At 37.9% G+C, this 19,794-nt stretch overlaps 1 protein-coding gene across 3 annotated transcripts in view; it reads left to right on the plus strand.

Moving 5' to 3' along the window:
* The window catches only part of PTAR1 (protein prenyltransferase alpha subunit repeat containing 1), a 57,746-nt gene that overhangs the window by 26,466 nt on the left and 11,486 nt on the right, over window positions 1-19,794 (plus strand). For 2 of the 3 annotated variants that reach the window (XM_027616380.2, XM_027616381.2), the window contains 4 exons: window positions 1,259-1,325; window positions 10,122-10,226; window positions 12,025-12,238; window positions 18,844-19,145. In XM_027616380.2, coding sequence (XP_027472181.1) covers window positions 1,259-1,325; window positions 10,122-10,226; window positions 12,025-12,238; window positions 18,844-19,145 — 688 coding nt within the window. The remainder of the gene's footprint in view (window positions 1-1,258; window positions 1,326-10,121; window positions 10,227-12,024; window positions 12,239-18,843; window positions 19,146-19,794) is intronic. The other variant, XM_027616382.2, reaches the window with a different exon arrangement.

The following is a 19,794-nucleotide window of genomic DNA, read 5'->3' on the forward strand; positions in this document are numbered from 1 at the left end:
ATAGCAGCAGTGTCCACAATAGCCAAACTGTGGAAAGAGCCAAGATGTCCATCGACAGATGAATGGATAAAGAAGATGGGGTATATATACACAATGGAATATTATGCAGCCATAAAAAGGAATGAGATCTTGCCATTTGCAACGACATGGATGGAACTGGAGGGTGTTATGCTTAGTGAAATAAGTCAATCAGAGAAAGACATGTATCATATGACCTCATTGATATGAGGAATTTTTAACCTCAGGAAACAAACTGAGGGTTGCTGGAGTGGTGGGTGGGAGGGATGGGGTGGCTGGATGACAGACATTGGGGAGGGTATGTGCTATGGTGAGTGCTGTGAATTGTGCAAGACTGATGAATCACAGATCTGTAGTTCTGAAACAAATAATGCAATATATGTTAAGAAAAAAAAAAGAAGAAGATAGCAGGAGGGGAAGAATGAAGGGGAATAAGTCAGAGGGGGAGATAACCATGAGAGACGATGGACTCCGAAAAACAAACTGAGGTTTCTAGAGGGGAGGGGGTTGGGGGGATGGGTTAGCCTGGTGGTGGGTATTAAAGAGGGCACGTTCTGCGTGGATCACTGGGTGTTATGCAGAAACAATGAATCATGGAACACTACATCAAAAACTAATGATGTATGGTGATTAACATAACAATAAATAAAAATATTAAAAAAAGATAAATGATAGTATATTACACTAAGGGATTGTTATGCAGCTGTTAAAAATGCATACTGTAGCAATATTGGAGAATGCATGTCAAATAATATTGACAGAAAAAAGAACAAAATGGTGCATTTATCATTGCTATGGATATGTCAAAATGTGGGTAAGAAAGGATAATCTTTGCAGGAGAATATAAATGAATTGTATTAAATGATTATGAGTGGGTCTTTTTTCCCCTTTGAAAATTTGCTCAATTATTGAAATGTTTGTGGAATTAAAAGAATAACGGTATGGAAATTTTATTTCTTTTCCTTGGTCACTATTAAATTAGAGCCAAAAACTATTAAAAGAATGAGTGAATAGTCTTTCTAGGCATATTGTATTGTAAAGTTTCAGTGTCAACTTTTAACAGTTACTTTTATCGTAAAGTAGAAAAGAGTCTTGGCAGCTTAGAACAGGGCATCTATCATTAAAATTACTATGATATATATATACATTAGTAACATAAGATACAGATATACAGGGCCTTAAAGAAAAGCCAAGCTTCAAAGGGTAGGACTATTTATAATGTGATTTCTCTTTATTTTAGAACTGATAGATGTCACATGCACCCTGCTGCTTCTAAACCCAGACTTTACCACTGCATGGAATGTAAGGTACGTCATTCTCATCAGTGATCAAATGAAATTGTCCAAATTTCTGAAAACGTATAAACCCCATGAGTTGTTATCTTTTTGAAAAATGAAATATAAACCATGTATCTATGGCATTTTATGCTTATTTCTTCTACCCAATCTTTATAATATCTCCGGGACAATTCTGACTTACACTTAGCTCCTTTGTGCATGTTTCTGTCTTTTCTCCATAAACTTTCCTGTCTGAAATAGAAATTATCATTGCAAATTACAGTATACCATTTGTTTTTATTTTCCTTCCTTTTTAGAGGAGTAGGGGCAGCTAGAGTAATTGGTTGGTTTGTAAGGCATTGGTTTATATATTTGTGAAGTGCAGTGGGAAGTATGTAGGATGAGAATTCAAGGCTATGACCTTTTAGTCTCAGTTTAGTCACTAACACTGTGACCTCTGTGGGCCAGTCACTTGAAGTCTCTGGCACTCAGTATTTTAGGAAGGGATCATATTTTATTAATATCTTAGTTCCTTAATCTAGTTATTTTAGCTTTAAACACAAAATGCTTTATAAAAATACCAAAGTTGAGACCAGGTTCATTTTTTTTTTTCATTGAAGTTTTTTCAGTTGAACAGTATGTATGTTTTTTTTTTTTTAAATGGTGGTCTCTTAGACTAACACAAATTCTCCTAGAGGAAAGGAGAGGATAAAGTTCTAGATGAATAATGAAGTCCTGTTGAACACTGAATACATTTTAAATTTTCCTATAGGAGAGAGCCATAGATTATTGTTCTTAATCTTTAAAGATGACTTAAACAGTACTTTATTCAGTTTTCTGTGTATTTTAAGCAAGGTTACATTCTGAGTTAGTGTTCTATGATACCTACTGAATTTTGTATCTACCTACTGATTTTTAAAAATTAGGCAACTTCTATTACATGTCTTTTTAAGTCTTTTGAATAATTGATGATCACATATTTAGAGTAAGGAGTAAGAGAAGTATAGAATGAGATACAAGGCTTTAAAATTTACATGATTTTAGAATTCTGATTTTTCTTTTATGGAAAGCACCACCACAGGTAAGGAAAAGACTAATGTTCATGAGTGGCTACTGTATTGTAGGGACATATTACAGCTTTATTCATGGTCTCACTTAATCCACACAATACTCGACAGCATTTGTTCATTTATGAAATATTTATTAATTGCTCTCTGCTGAATTCTAGGCACTGGAAATAGAACTATGAACAAAACCCTGTCCTTGTGGAATTTTTATTCTACTAGGGGAAGAAAAGAAACAAAGACATTACTAAATAAAATATACATTCGATCAAGTGGTGGTTAAATCCTGTGGAGAAAAAGTGGGACAAGAAAGTTGGGAAGACCAGAGAGAGAGTGGGCAGAATAGTATTGCAGTTTTACATAGGGGACATCTGAGTAAAGACTGGCCTGATTTGGGGATCAGTCTGTGGGGTCTGGGGTAAGAGCATTCCACGCAGAGGGAATGGGAGCAAGTGGGAAGGCTCTCAGTGGTGCTGAAAGTGTTCCTTGGTGTTCTGGGACAGCAAGACAGCCAGTGCCCAGTGTAGCTGGAGTAGCGGGCATGAGGAAGAGAGTCATGGACCGGACCTCATGGGCTTTGTCGATCTTCCTACACTGCTGGAGGAACTTGGACTGCTACTTGGAGTGAGATCGGAAGTCATTAAAGCCGAGGAGGGACAGTCTCTCACTTAGGTTTAAAAAGTCTAGGTCCTGTGGAAAGTAGACTGTAGGAGTGCAGGGAGAGGTTAGGAAGTTGGGTAGTGGTTGTGGTAATTTAGGTGAGAGATGCTTGTGTGACTTGAAGTCTAACTTAGCAGTAGAAAAGGTGAGAAGTAATGATTCTCACTGTATTTTAGGAACTATATAAGCTTTGACTGTATTTAATAAACCAATTTTAAAGGCAGATTATGAACTAGATGCAGGAAGGAGAAAGAAGAGGGTCAAGCTGGACTCTGGTGTTTGGCCCGAGCAACTGAAAGGATGGAGTTGCCCTTTACAGTAGGAGAGTCAGTCCTCTGTCTGGAAGAGGAGCAGACTGAGATGGGGAGTGCCAGGTGGAAGTCGGGGGCTCAGGTTGGGACAGGTTAGGTTTGTGTGCAGGAATCTAAAGTTGAAGCGGAAGTTCTAAGCCTGAGAGAAATTTGGGAGTCACTAGAAAATCGGTGGTATTTAAGGCCATGAGATTGTTTGAGGTACCCATGTAGCTGTTGGAAAATTGGAAATTACATACATGGCTCACATTGGTGATTCATATTATATTTCTGTTGGACAACACTGTTCTAGAGTTTGTGCGATGAGGAAGAATCAGCAAGGGAGACCTTTAGGAGGGTGCTATGAACTTATAACTGAGAACTTTCTTAAGGGTAGGGATCATGTCTTTTTATTTTCCTTTGTTTTCCTAGCATCTAGCCTTCTAGTGCCTGGCATGTATTCAGTTTGCAGACTGGGCACTGGAAATAATTAAGTTCAGTGAAAATGAAATGAGGGTAATAGAGAAGTAGGAGTGCCATTTTTATTCATGTTCTCCAATTCCTCATTATTATAGAGGACTTGAAAAATCCTTCAACAAGAAACGATTCTTACTAGTATAATACATGCATATGTAATCATATATGCATACATATATACACATATGTGTATATATATGTAATTTATTATATATTTTATAGGGCGGCTCAATGTAGGAGAAAGAACCTAGTCTTCAGATATGTGGCTCTTTGTCCTTTTTCGTTAATTAACTAGCAGTTGACTTGAGGCAAAAGCTTTAACTTCAGAGCAGCTTTAGTTTCTGTATCTGTGAAATAAAAGGTTTGACCTAGGTAATTTTTTTATGATTCCTTTCAAACTGTTTTGTGATTTTCTGTGGTTTGGTTGTGTAAAGGGAAAATTGCTGCATAATCTAACTTCAGTGATATTCACAGCAGTTGATTTTGAAAAGTATTCTGGCAAGATTAATAAAGTTTTGTGCTGGGGTGCCTGGGTGGCTCAGTCGTTAAGCATATGCCTTCGGCTCAGGTAATGATCCCAGAGTCCTGGGATCGAGCCCCATATCGGGCTCCCTGCTCCACGGGAAGCCTGCTTCTCCCTCTCCCTCCCACTCCCCTGCTTGTGATCCCTCTCTCACTGTGTCTCTGTCAAACAAATAAAATCTTTAAAATAAATAAGTTTTGTGCTAGATGAATAAAAAGGAAACCTTGATTTTTAAAAAGATCCATTGTGGATATGTATTCTAGTAAGTTTTAATTTGTATTAGTAAAATTAATTAACATGAACACATAGAATCAGTAGTACATTTTATTCAGAAACCACCAGCTTTGGAAGTAAATTGGTCTAACGTTATAAGATCTCTCGCAAATCAAATACTTAACACTTCATGTTTAATTGTTGGTGTGTTTTTTCTGCAGTAACTGGGAAGCATTGAGTGATTTTTAACTGTATTTTATAAACTGTTAAAAGATAGTGTTAATACATCAGTTGTTCATTTTATAGGTGTTGTGGTTTTAGGGAAAACACAGATGCAAGAATAGGTTTTTGAGTTGATTTCCTGTAATTACAGTGAGTGATGGATATACTTTTAAAAATCTACCTGTTATAGAAAAATTTGGTACTTTTTTTGCTTTGAAATTCAGTGTCTTATTTTGTGAAAGAGCTTGACTTCATAACAGTGTCCTATTTTTTCCGTCAGTCTGTGAACACAGTAAGCAAAACCTCTTTGAGTAACTAAAATAGCTAACACCAGGCTTCAGTAATCATGTCCTTTACTCATAGCCTGTTACAATTGGTGACTTTCTTTTATGCAGATTTGATGTTTGGTTCTGGCACTTTGAGTTCACAGACCTTGAGTATAAGTTACTAATTCTCCCCAAGCTTCAGTTTTCTCATCAGTAAAACTGAGATAATACTAGGTTGTGCCATATGAAAATTGTTGTTTTTATAAAACAAAAAGGATTCAACCTAAGCATCCAGATCCTGGTGTCTTACGCCATTCTTTAATAAATGGAAATAGGCTTCTTGAGGAAATGTCTGATTCTAGGACCAGGGCAGGAAATCTGTAAGATTCGTCTGGAACATCTCAAAGAGCCAGAAAGTAAGGAAGTACTCAAAAAACAAAATGATGGAACTATGTCAAAGGGCTTCTAGTGGCCAAAGCTGGAACAGTTTGAGCAGTAAAATAACATAATACTGGGTTATACCCTAAAGTGTAAAATGGATGTTCATACATAAATAATTGAAGAAGCAAACAAACAAATAGTAGACAACAGACAATTCTCTCATATAGAAGGATTCTAAATAATTTATCTAGGCAACCCCCTTCAAGGAGTTGGAGTCCAGCTCCCTTCCTCCTTAAGTGTAACTTCCTTCCAAAAAGTACAGTGGAGAAACTGGACACAGACCATCTGAGGTAATCAAGGTCAGCATCAGCAGTGACAAGTCATGCTGTATTTTGTGCCCCTGATATGATGTGATAAAGATGGCACTTTTGTGATCTCTTCCTCCTCAAAACCCTTGTCTAACCATAAGAAAAACATCATACAAAATACCTGATTAGTACTCATAAAATGGCAAGGCATATCTGAGGAGACATAACCAAATATAATGTGATATCCTAGATAGGATGCTGGACTAGAAAAAGGACATGTGGTAAAAACTAAGGAATTCTGAATAAAGTATTGACTTTCAGCAGTAATGTACTGGTGATGATTCATCAATTGTGACCAAAGTACCATAATAATATATTATTAATAAGGGAAGCTGGTACAGGGTATATAAGAGTTCTCTATACTATCCTTAACAACCCTAGTGTGAATTTAAAACAATTCCCAGATTAAAACTTTAAGATTTTTATTTATTTATTTTTTAAGTCATCTCTCTACCCAGTGTGGGGCTCAAACTTACAACATGAGATCAAGAGTCTCATGCTCTACCAACTGAGCCAGCCAGGTGCCCCAAAAGTTTATTTAATGAAACAAAAAACAAAAAACAACAATTGGGTATCGGCAATTTCATATATTTCAACATAATACAGGATTGTTTTGAGGATTAGATTAGATAATATATGCAAATCACTTAACACAGTGGCTGATTCAGGAGAAGTTTTCAGTAAATGGTAATTTTTATGAAGATGACTCTTATTATTTCAAACAAAATAAAGATTCAGGGGGGAAAAATGATGGCATTTGTTTATTCTGTCATACTGTGTTCCAAGTACTGAGCTAGCCAGTGAAGAGTTAACCATGGACAAGATACACATAGCCCCTGGTATCCTACAAATTTTAAATCAAGTGACAGCAGAGAGAAACCATAACTAATAGCCTGAGATAGAGAAAAGACAGAAAAACTTAAAAAAATAAGATAAACCAGGGGCGCCTGGGTGGCTCAGTCGGTTAAGCGTCTGCCTTCGGCTCAGGTCATGCTCCCATGAGCCCCTGATCGGGCTGCTTGCTCAGTGGGGAGCCTGCTTCTCCCCCTGCTTGTGTTCTCTCTCTTTGACAAATAAATAAGTAAACTTTGTAGAACTAGAAAAGCCTTCATGTAATATGCCACAACAAGGTTGCACATAGAGCATGGCCTCTTCCCTACTACCCCCTCCTCTTTACAGCACGACACACGTGGCCTTTTCCTTTCCTGCGTACTTCTCCCCCACATTTATTTGACCTTTGTTTTATTCCTTCGTTCTCTGTTTGCAGTGTATCACCTAAGGCTTTCAGGATGAATCTCAAAGCCCAGCTTAGTCAATGTGCCTGAAAATAAAGCCACCTCAAATTTAGGGCAGTACTCGACTTCCTCAATAAGAAAAGTTCAAGAAAAGATTTTTAGGCTAATAACAATATGTAAATTTAAAGGTATGTGCATGAAATAAATAAATGTCTTAATATGATACTTTTTTAAAATTTAGTTACATACCTGTAAAATAACGTGAAGTATTTTAATTATTAGTTTGTCATTTTCTTACATTTCATTAAATAATTCAAATGTCTCACATGGCTTATTGATATCAGTGACTTTGTCATCACAAGAGTTATTTTTTTCAACTTATCCAGCCTTTTTCCAGAGCACATTCTGTGTCCATATATCTAGCTTGTTTGAGATACATATAGCACTTGTTGAATCCATGTGTGACTGAAATTTTTCTCAAGATAGATCCCTACTTGAATGCATTCCAGTAGTTGATTTTCTTTTATTACATCTCTTGTTTAAAGTGATAGCTATAACGTAATCATTTATTATATTCCTTTTTCAAGTGATCTTTAAAAATTTTGTTTATGGGGCGCCTGGGTGGCTCAGTTGGTTAAGTGTCTGCCTTCGACTTGGATCATGATTCCAGGGTCCTGGGATCAAGCCCCACATCTGGCTCCCTGCTCAGCGGGAAGCCTGCTTCTCCCTCTGTACCCTCATCCCGCTTGTGCTCTCTCTCAAATAAATAGATAAAATCTTAAAAAAAAAAAAGGTGATTTAAAAAAAATTTTGTTTATGGTAATATTCAACATCTACAGTGTTCAGTCCTGTCCCCAGGAATGTTTGTTAAATTGATATTTAAATTTTGCTGCCTTTTTTATGATTCTGTCAGGTAACCTTTTTAAGCATCCACATATACCTTTGATTGGGGTTGTTTCGGGCTAAGATATCTTCCCAAATATGTTGTGCAAAATAAATTAAGAGAGCACCCCTAGGGGCATGTGGGTGGCTCAGTGGGTTGAGCGTCTGACTCTTGATTTTGGCTCAGGTCATGATCTCAGGTTGTAAGATGGAGCCCTGCATCCGGCTCCATGCTCAGCGTGGAGTCTGGTTGAGATTCTCTCTCTCCCTCCCTCTGCCCTTCCCCCTGCTTTCTCTCTTTCTTTTTCTCTCTCTCAAAATGAATAAAATCTTTTTTTTTTAAAGGAGCCCTAATTGAAGAAACTTTTTAAAGATTCAGGTATAAAGTGGCTCCTCTTTTCTGAAGAAAAGACTATTTCCCCATAGATATATATGGGAGTATAGGTAGGCAGTTGTAGTAAGGAGAGGTTTTAAATTTAGTAAATGGAAATTAGGCTTAATATAGTAAACTATGTACCATAGAGGTTTTTAAACCTTGGTGTACATCACCTAGAGCACTTGTTCAAACACATTGCTTTGTCACTAGTTTTTGATTCAGCAGGTCTGGGATGAGGCTTGAGAATCTGTATTTCTTACAAGTTCCAGATGATGGTAATGTTGCAGTTAAGGACCTTACTTTGAGAAACACTGCATTACAAAGAAGTTAAAATTATACAGAATAATATTTTGCCTCCTTTGAACACTATAGGTATCCTGACTTACTGTATAATGAAACATTACTAATTTCCAGAAGAAGAATGATGCAGGACTGCAAAAGTAATTGGCTGTTGCATTAAATCCTCTTTCAGCGACACACAGGCTTCCTGTGCATTGAAAGAAAGATAGCCAATAAACCCATTTGTTAAAGTACTCATAAACCTTCTCAGTATCACTTGAAATTATATCCTGGACTGAAGTGCCTGACCTAAAATGATCGTAAAATACAAATATTTGTCATCACTGTTCAGTATTTTCACTAAAAAGAAAGTTATTTTCCTTATCAAATAAAAATCTAGAAATGGCACATTGCTGTTGGAAAGAAAATGCATGGTGGTGATTAGGAACTAAATTCATCTGAGTAGGTGAGGAATACGATCTGGGCTCTCGTCTAATTGGAATTAAAGTTCTCTAAAATAAATGAGTTATCAGCCCTACCACAGGAAGGACTTTTTAAGATTAATAAATTCTAGTAAATGATCTAATTTTATTATAATAGATACATTGAAAATTCATTGGGAGTATAATTAGTAAGAGCAGAGCTTATTATCAGAAACTTAGCTGAGAAATTAAAACCTAAATCGTATTTACTTGGGAAATAATAGGTGGAGAGCTCTTGCATGACGTTCTTCATAATTACATGGGAGCTTTGAACACTTTGAAAACAGCAACAAAAACCTGACATTGCTCTTTTATTTGTATTTCAAAAAGAAATGGTCTAGTGTCTCAAGGGCCATGCAGGTAGTTCACCTGGTAATAACATCTTTTGGGAACTTCCCTAAGTAGCAGAAATGAAAGACATCTTAAGCACAAAGATCTGTTTCAGAAAAGCAAAAACTTGGAAGCAACCTAAATGTCTAACCAAAGAGGAAAAGGTCATTAAACACAGAATAGCCACTCAGTGAAAACTACTTGACCGACTTAAATGTTCGCTTTAAAGATTATGTAGCGTCATGGAATAATTCTTAAGCTGTAAAGTAGAATATAAAATTATATGTTAAAATGTATATGCATATGAGGAAAGACAGAAGGGAAAATTGAAAAATAAAAATAGTAATTTTGTTAGGGTAGTGAATGATTCTTTCCATCTTAATCATGCTGTGTGTGTTACTCTTTATGTATTTTTTGGTAATGAATCATATCATGTCCAACTTGGGAAGTTAGAACAATTCTTGACTAGTACTGGATCCGCCCTACAGATGCTGATGTCAGGCCTTTTAAGTTTTAGAAATGAGACAAGCCAGAAAACCTCTCTTTGCCCTTTCCCAAATAGGTAACTAAAGTTCCACTATTGCTTTTAAGAGCTTCTCTTTCTGCTTATTAATCCTGTTACTTCAAGATTACAAGAATACATTCTTGATTACTGTGTGTGATACTTACGAGAGTTTCATGTTTTATTTTTTTTCTTCCCAGTGAGATTATGTTAATAGCATGCAGTATGTTTGGCTGGAAAGGTAGAATAATGGTTCTTTTCATTTTTCTTTTACAGAAAAGAGCTCATCCTCTCTGGCACTTTAAATCCAATTAAGGACTTACATCTGGGAAAACTGGCCTTAACTAAATTTCCAAAGAGTCCAGAAACATGGATTCACAGGTGTGGTTAATTTACACTATAGGATTCTTAGGATTCAGAGTGGCTGGAGAAACAACAGTGTCAATCAGGGTCACATACTGGTTCAGAGTATGAATTCTAAAGTCAAGTTACCTACTTTTTAACTCCAGATGCCATCACTTGTTCCCTGTGTGACCTTCAGAAATGATTTAAGCTCTTCAAGCCTCAGTTTTCTCATTCATAAAATGGGAATAACAATCACACCTATTTCAGAGTTAATGGTTGGCTTTACATGAAATAATGTATGTTAGCACTACCACGGTGCCTGGCACATATTAAATACTCAGTAAATTTTAGCTTTATTGTTCATTATGAACTGTCTGAGCAGTCGTAGAAATGGCATTTAGATAGTCAACTATAATGAGCACTTGGGTTTTATAATTAATTCAGGTGTGTTTCTGGTATAGATGGTTGTAGTTATTAAAATTAACAAAATAACGACGATAAAGGTAGCTGAGGTGAGTGGTGTATAGGCTGCGCTGAAGTCGCTAAGACTGTAAATGCAGAGAGTATTTTTAGGTTAAAGGCCTGAGTCAGCCAAAATGCACGTGAAAACTCTCCTCACCATCCTGGCTCTCTGGAGCATATTCCTCGTGGACTCCATGGAACTATCCAGTTTTGACTAAAATGAGATAGTGTGGGCTGGTGGCTTCTTGGGGTCAGTGGGGAAATTCTTTAAGAAGTCTGTTTTCAGTTTACTAAGCCACTTACAACTTTTCTTAAATCCTGAGCATTTTTAGGATCTTAGTTCAGGGTATCTTTACTGTAATCTTGGCTTTGGCTAGCATTGCAAATCAGCTACTTCCATGCTGGATGTTTTTTCTTAGTAGGAATTGAGATAGCACTTCAGAGAGGACTGTGGTTGCGTGTGTGGAGGTTTGGAAAGGACTGGTGGCAGGGGAGGGCAGTATTGAATATGCATTCACCAATTTATAAGCTTATCTAATATTTTATATAAAGCAAGCTTTTGTTTTATAAGTTAGGTAAAAAACTTCTATTTGAAAAGGACAAAATGAGTTTTCTTACTCAATTTCTAGTAACCTTTGGGTTGGAAATTTTTAGTCTAAAATGCTTCTTATGAGAAAATATTTGTAAAAAACTAACCACATTAAGTGGTTAGAGATGCTTTTTTAGTGCCTTTCATTTAAATAAGTATGCTAATGAAAATCTTAAACAGACAAGGGAAAAATTTGTGGATAAAGACATTTAAAACCTCCTGATGGTTTTAACTAAATATATTGTATTTGTGTCCTTCCAGATTCTATGCTATAACATAGAAATTCTGCTTAATGAAAGCAGTCATAATGCAGCTTCTTGTTTGCAAGCAAATACACATAGGGTGAGGCATGCACATGTAATTAAAGGTGTGAACCATGACTCCTTTTCTAGTATTTACCAGCCATTAATTAATATCCCCTCCACCACCACCACTGCAAACCCCCCTCCATGTACACACCCTGTCTTTGCATTTTCTGGCCAAATGGAGTTTTTGAGCTGTCATACTGGAACTGAAGCATTCTCTTTCTCATAAATTTTAATGTTTTAGAAAGGTTTCTCTTTCCTGTTTGTCCTTTCTTCGCCCTCCTCCCCGTCAGTGGTGCTGAAGTTTAATGACATCTTTAACAAAAACAACAGAATAATCCCACTCCCCCCAAATTGAGCTCATAGACAGGGATTAGTTTGCATTGTATGGGTGGAGATTGAGAACAAAGAAAACTGGTTGTTTTCCTCTCTGGTTTATGTTCTTCCCTCATTCTCATTCCCACGTGTACTTTCGCAGGCGATGGGTGCTACAACAGCTAATTCAGGAAACTTCCTTGCCTGCCTTTGTGACGAAAGGAAACCCAGCAGCAATTCCTGCAGAGAGGACACAGAGACTGGTCCGAGAAGAGATGGAGGTCTGTGGTGAAGCAGCGGGGAGATACCCGAGCAACTACAATGCCTGGTCCCATCGCATCTGGGTTCTCCAGCACCTGGCGAAGCTGGACGTCAGGGTAAGGCCACGCTTCGTCTCCCGAGGCACAGTCCCTGTCTGCCCTTTAAGTCTTCTGATAGTAGCTCCTCCTCAGAGGAGCTTTGAAGGAGGAAAGTAGAGGAGCCAATGGCCCAGCAGCCTGGGGAGGAGCTAGCAGCTGATACTTCCAGGGAAACCCTGGCAGTTTAAAAAAAAGGTTGCATTCCTCACCAGCGCGGTTTTTGGCGCTCTTCAGGTTAGTACATTGTAGAACGAAGGCAAGTTTAAGCAGTAAGAAGATGGAGCGTAATTCATTTTGCCCCGGAATAGGAAGGTGTTATTAGGCCTTGTAGCATTGGAGTTGTTCTTTCTTGGTGGGCTCTGGTTATGGGACTTAATGTGCTCCATCAGCCGGCTGCCTTCTCACCGTCCCCTCTCCTGGGGAGGGAAGAGAAGTTCTCACCTGGTATTCCCAAACTTGCCTTTGTCTATAAATGACCTTCGGATTTTGGAGTTCCCACCCCAGGCCTACTAAATTGGGGAAAGGGTAGGATTTAAGAAAAACACTTTTCACGGGGCTTGGGGAGTTATCTGGAGGCAGAGCTGGGTTGGAAGGAATGGGGTGCCTTCACTTACTATTCATCGGGATGAGAACCAGGTATCCTTTGGCTCCTTCTAATGTACTATAGCTTCTCTCTATTTTTCTTCAGTTCTTACGTTTAAGTGCCATAAGAATGTAGGGTACTGCTCTGAAAGCTTCTCAGGCTTGAGACAACTTAAAGGGGTCAAAATACCTTAAGTGGTATTTTCAGATTAATTGGGAAGAACTCTCTCGTTTTGCTCACCAGCCCCTTCCTCCATCCCCCTTCCCAGGTTCCCTCTCCCCTCTCTGTGTCCTAGCCAGGGATTCCTCCAGGGTAAATTAAGAGTTTTCATTTCTGGGGACTTTCAAGCCAACAGTTCTGAAAGAGTAGCGCTTCCCTTCCAGTTTGTATTGGCTTTGTGTTTCTGGATGGGAGTCCCCGTGATGGAGTGGAAAGAGCAAAGACAGAATCCTCCTGACCTGGCTTCAGATTTTGGCCTCACTAGCTATGTGTGGAAAAGCTTTCATGTTGTGAAATACCAGCTCCACTGTCTGCCTCAGTGGATTATTGTGAAGATTATTTGAGTTAATGTGTGCAAAGTACTGGGCACCTAATAGAGGCTCACTAAATTTTAGTTCCTTTCTCTGTTCCTCACAGATAGAAAGTTTAGGTGAAACTGACTCCCAGTTAGCTCAATCAACTCAATATAATTTATCCATGAAAAAGTACTGAAACTCTTTCATTCCCAGACACTGCCCTGTATGCTGAGTGTGGCATAATGACCAAGAGATTGCTCTCAACACATTGAGAATCTAGTTGAGGGAACAGATACGAACACTCACAAAGCAGTTTGACACTTGCAGGCGCTGAGGGAAGCTCAGGGGACAGTGGGAGCACAGAAATGGCTTCTCATCCCAGCTGGGCTCATTGGGAGCAGCTGCCAGAAGGAAGGCTGCCTCGTTGTTAGGAGTCCAAGGCATCTGGTGGGATGTGGGAGATAGGGAGTCCTTAGGGAGTCTGGTCATCTCAGCTCCACAACTTGATAGGGGAGAGGGGGTGGGAGGGGCATGGGGAGCATGGAGGATAAAGAGAAAGGCGGAGTCCATGTGAGCTGAGCAGTCTTTGGAAACTTGCCTGCCTTGATGTGGACCTTTTAAAGTGGCATTCCCATAAAATCAGGAACACGGGGCCAAGGTGAAATTCTCGCTTTCTTGAGACTGTCCAATGTTGAAGATAACAACTCATTAGTGGTGTGTTGACTCAGCTGCCTGAGTCTGCTACTAGGCTCACATGTTGTCCACCAGCTATGCCCTGCCCTTGGTTGAACTCCATGCCCTTCCTTTCCCCTCTGCTACTGCAGCTCTCTCAGTGAGAGTGCTGAATTTGCAAAATCCCCTTTCTGTTCTTAGAAGCCACTGGGCCCAGCTAGGAGATCATGCCCTACTATGCTTGTCTATTAGAGGAAGTAATCACAGAAGTACCACCCGTCTAAAGCAGCTTAAAAATACATATAAAATGAGCTGGCAGGCGCCTGGGTGGCTCAGTCGTTAAGTGTCTGCCTTCGGCTCAGGCCATGATCCCAGGGTCCTGGGATCGAGCCCCGCATCAGGCTCCCTGCTCGGTGGGAAGCCTGCTTCTCCCTCTCCCACTCCCCCTGCTTATGTTCCCTCTCTCGCTGTCTCTCTGTCAAATAAATCTTTAAAAAAAAAAATGAGGGGCGCCTGGGTGGCTCAGTCGTTGGGCGTCTGCCTTCGGCTCCGGTTGTGATCCCAGGGTCCTGGAATCGAGCCCTGCATCGGGCTCAGCGGGAAGCCTGCTTCTCCCTCTCCCACTCCCTCTGCTTGTGTTTCCTCTCTCTCTCTCTGTCAAAAAAAAATAACAATAATAAAATCTTAAAAAAAAAAAACTTTATTAAAAAAATGAGCTGGCATCTTTTTACTTAGGAAATTGAAAATGATTTTTTTTTAAGATTTTATTTATTTATTTGAGAAAGAGACAGCACAAGCTGGGGGGAGGGGGAGAAACAGACTCCCCACTGAGCAGGGAGCCTGACGCGGGGCTCGATCCCAGGACCCCAAGATCATGACCGAGCCGAAAGCAGACACTTAACTGACTGAGCCACCCAGGCGCCCCGAAAAAAAATTTTTTTAAAGTACTTGTATCCAGCATTGATAAGGCTATGAAAACAAGCATTGTAGAAATTGGTGTAATCTTACTGAAGGACATCATGGCAGCATTTATCAGACTCTATCAAAAAAGATGTGTTCTTTCTAATCTAGTAGTTCTGCCTGTAGGAATTCATCCTAAAGAAATACTGGGAGATATAGTATGGTGCTGTAGTAATTAAAGGTTCCACTCAGTGGTCAGACAGACCTAATTTGAATCCTGACTGTACCATCCTTTCTCATTGAGCGATGTGAATTAAATGGGAAAATCCACGTAAAGTGGCTGTCAGAAGTGCTTGTACTAAGTGTTCAATAAACACAGGCTATTATATTAAATATGAAAGTTTGATATATGAAAATGCTCTTTATAATAGAACCACTCTAACCCTTCAGTAATAACAGACTAGTTACATTGCAGTTCATCACAAATTGGAATATTTTGTTGCTACTAAAAATTATATTTTGAAAGATTATTTAAAGAAAAAGTTCACTATAGGATAAGGATCTTTAAAACTAAATATGAGATGGTCCTAATATAGATTTTTAATATATTATTAGCTTTGAATGAGATTTTAAAGTGTTTAGAACAGTGCTTGGCATATTGTAACTGCTTAACATATATATATACACACACACACATACAGTGCTATTACAGATATATTGGCTTGTGTTTTCCATAATAAACACGTATTCATTTTCTAGTCAAAAAAAAAAAAAAGAATAAAGAATTGTGAACAGTGCTAGAGGGTGGAATTACGACATTTTCATTTTCTGTTTTGTTTTCTATGGTGATTGTATGTTTTAGGTAGACATTTATTTAAGTAAATTTTAAAATAGTCTCATTTGTGAGGGTAGGGTGAGAGGAAAGACTCACATTTGAACAGAAGTTATTACTACTAGCCAATTAAAAGTTGATAATGGTATGTCACCTGAGAAAGCACACAGGGCCATTTCTGCAAAAAAAAGACATACAGATGGCCCATAAAGACATGAAAAGATGTTCAACATCATTAGCCATAAGGGAAATGCAAATCAAAACCACAGTGAGATGATATTTCATACCAAGTAGGATGGCTGAAATGAAAAACAAGTTAATAAAAGTGCTGACAAGGATGCGGAGAAACTGGAACCCTTAAACATTGCTGGTAGGAAAGAAAAAAAAAAAAAAAAAAAAAAATTGCTGGTAGGAATGTGAAATGATGCAGCCACTGTGGAAAACGATTTGGCATTTCCTCAAAAAATTAAACCTGGAATTACCACATATGACCCTGTGGTTCTACTTTTAGGTATATACCCCACAGAATTGAAAACTTGTTACAGCAGTGTTTGTAACAGCGTAATTCATAATAGCCCCCCCAAAAAAGTAACAACTCAAAAACGTCCATTATCTGAGGGGTAGATAAATGCAGTGTGGTACATCCATACAATGGGATGTTATTCAGCCTTAAAGAAACGAAGTCCTGATACATGGATGAATCCTGAAAACCTGCTGATGGAAAGAAGCCAGATTCAGAATGCCACATATTCTAGAATTCCATTTATATGACATTCGGAATAGGCAGGGCACAGTAGTGGGTGCCAGAGGCTGGAGCGAATGGAGATTAGGGGACTCCTTACAGGAATAGGGGTTGTTTGGGAGATGATGAAAATGTTCAGAAATTAGATAGCAGTGATGGTGGCACAAGTCTGTGATTATACCGAAAATCACCAGTTTATTTTTCAACTTCAAAAATTGGTTCTAAAGTACATTAGAAAGAATAAAACTTCAACAATGAAGGAATGAGCATTTTCAGTAGTCTTTGATTTTAAACCTGTTAATCCTTCTGTGTCATAGCCCTGCTTCTGTAGTTCTCTTGTACTTATTTTTTCACTCATTCATTTTTTTATATGGAGTGTTGAAAAAGAATAACGGTATGTAAGTTCTATCATAGACAGGTCATTGATCCTGTCCATACCTTACATTTAAGCCTTATCTTTATGCAGTGACTTTAAGATCACTTTAAAAGTAATTGCTTTTTTTTTAAATCATTGTTTATATCTCTATACCTTTGGATTCTAGTAAAAAATGCCCTGAAATTCCTGTTAAAGTTCTTTTCTCATTTAGTATACCTATTAAATATATCAAGGGAAAAGAATATAGTGAATTTTTCTCTTAAAAAATCCGAGAAAATGTTTTAAAGGAATTAAATTCATGTTGAAAATCTTTCACATATGTGCTATTTTTGTCTCAAAATTAAAGTAATTAAAAGTTTTATGTATAGAAATATGCAGTAAGAAATAATCTAAAGGTTTTTCCTGTTATGTAAATTCCTTTTAAACATGTTTTATACTCTTTCCAGTCCATATTAAGAAGCCCTACCAAAATTAAAAAGCTGATGTATTATTGCTTAAATGTCCTGCAGGTTAATTCTTCAAAGTGTAATAACCTTAAGGTTAGTATATATTTTTCTAAGGTAGAAGTTTATCTGGTGCTATTTTGCTCACCATTTTAATCAAATGAACAGTCTTGTTTTCCATTTCTCAGAGATTCACCAGCTCTGGAACAAACCTATTTGGCTTTGAATAAAGTCATTTGAATTTAAAGGAGATATTTAAAGCATTTCACTGATATAAATCGACTGTCTTTGCTGGGAGTAATCTTGTCCCGATGTACTAGTCACTTAATTCACTAAATTATTCATTTCACTCATGGATTCATTCATAAAATACTTACATATTCACTCTGATGCCATTGGGTATAGAATGACGGAAACATTAATTAGGAATGAATAAATATCTTAAACAACTTGTAGAATTTAGTGGGGATGAACAGAGGTACAGAAAATTCTATAATGTCTGGTAGAACACACAGGAACCATGGAGGTTCAGGAGAGGGAAAGATTTCTTCTATGGGAAGAGAGGAACTATGAGAAATGGAGGGGATCTTGGTACAAGAGAAAGCATTTACCTGGGACCCTTGAAAAGCAGGTAAAGGAGAAGCCCCTGGGCTTTGTGCTGTCTATACTATTCACTGCTGGCAAGTATATGTCTTTTTTCCATAGCTGGTCTGAAAATCCTCTGATGGAATGTGGTAGGCCCTCAATATAGCTTTTGCTGATCAGAATCCATTTGCATTTGCTACTTGTCCAGGACACTGCCAAATAATTTATTTTTTCATAACTGCTGCTTTTCTTTTTAATCATTCCATTTGAAGTTGCTTAGTTTGCAGGATTGATAATACAAAGACTTAATTCACTGCTTAATTTTGTCTCATCTACTTAAAAAAAATCATTTATCATTGATGTTAATTGAGTTTGAGATGAATAGGAAAATCATGCGCTCTTGCATCATATTTTTGTACTAAGCCCAAAACTGACCGTCTCTGCCCTCATGGCACTTATAGTGAAGAAATAATAATACATTGAGTCAGTTGTTCAACACATAATAAGTTAGATATTGTAATGTTCATTAAAAGTTAAAGTTTATCAAAGTAACCTTTGAATTTATATTTTCTCTTCAACGTCAGCATTCTTGTAAATAAACACCCTAATGTTCATCATTATTTTAGAATAGCTTTTCTGTGTGTGTGCCCATCACAATGTGATTGATCAAGGTCCAGAGAAAGAATGACAAATAAGTCCTTAAATTCTGTAGGGTGTGTATATGTATATATGTATATATATACACACACACATATACACACACCTCTTAGTACTTTATTAGGGAAAGGGGAAACTAGCCTTTACTGAGCTTCCACTGAGTGACAACACTGTGTTGGACATTGTATACAAAATATTGGTAGAAACAGTGTTACCAAAAAATACAAGGAACAAATTAAAGAGAAATCCAAAACATTAATGGAGAAAGAAATTCCTTTGGCAGTTCCTCTTCTCACTTCCCTTTTTTCTTCCTACAAGATTCTTCTTGATGAACTGTCTTCTACTAAACACTGGGCATCCATGCATGTTTCAGACCACAGTGGATTTCACTACCGCCAGTTTCTGTTAAAGTCTTTGATTAGCCAAACTGTGATAGATGGCTCTGTATTGGAGCAAAACCCTTTGAGAAGTGAGCCAGCTCTAGTTCTTCCAAAAGATGAAGCAGCAGCTTCAACAGAGGAACCAAGGATAAATCTTCCCCGTCTTCTAGAAGAAGAAGTTGAATTCAGCACTGATCTTATTGATTCCTACCCAGGACATGAAACCCTTTGGTGTCACAGGTAAGAGGAGGGAAAATCTCTTTTCTGCATGGAACTGCTTGGCTTTATGAGAGCTGCAGAAGGTCTTAAGTCTTACGCCTGCCTGCTCAGGTAAATATGGTAATTGATTGTGGAGCTTTGCCTGAATTCAGAGGCGTTTATGTTACCATATCTTCTTCCTCATGATCTTCAATATGAGGTTCCTCATGCAGAGATCTTTGCCTAATGCTTAAGATGGTGGTATTCAAGCTTGACTATCCCAACAGAATAGCCTGTGTTACTTCCAAACTGAAAACAAGTTTCTGGACTCCCTCCCTGGAGATTCTGGTATTTATAGTATACCTGGGGTAGAACGCTGCCATTTAGTCTTTAAAAAACAATGAAGAGTAGGGGGATGGGTTAGCCTGGTGATGGGTATTAAAGAGGGCACATTCTGCATGGAGCACTGGGTGTTATGAACAAACAATGAATCATGGAACACTACACCAAAACAAATTATGTAATATATGGTGATTAACATAACAATAAAAAAATTTTAAAAAAAGAATTTCGAAATAGCAAAAAAAAAAAAAACAATGAAGAAACTTAAAAGGTAAATTTGATGCAGAGTCGGGTTTAGACCATTGATTAGACCTTGAGAATAGTTAAGCTTATTGATGGTCTGCAAATT

This window comes from Zalophus californianus, chromosome 13 (genome assembly GCF_009762305.2).
Source record: "Zalophus californianus isolate mZalCal1 chromosome 13, mZalCal1.pri.v2, whole genome shotgun sequence".
Taxonomy (NCBI): Eukaryota; Metazoa; Chordata; class Mammalia; order Carnivora; family Otariidae; genus Zalophus; species Zalophus californianus.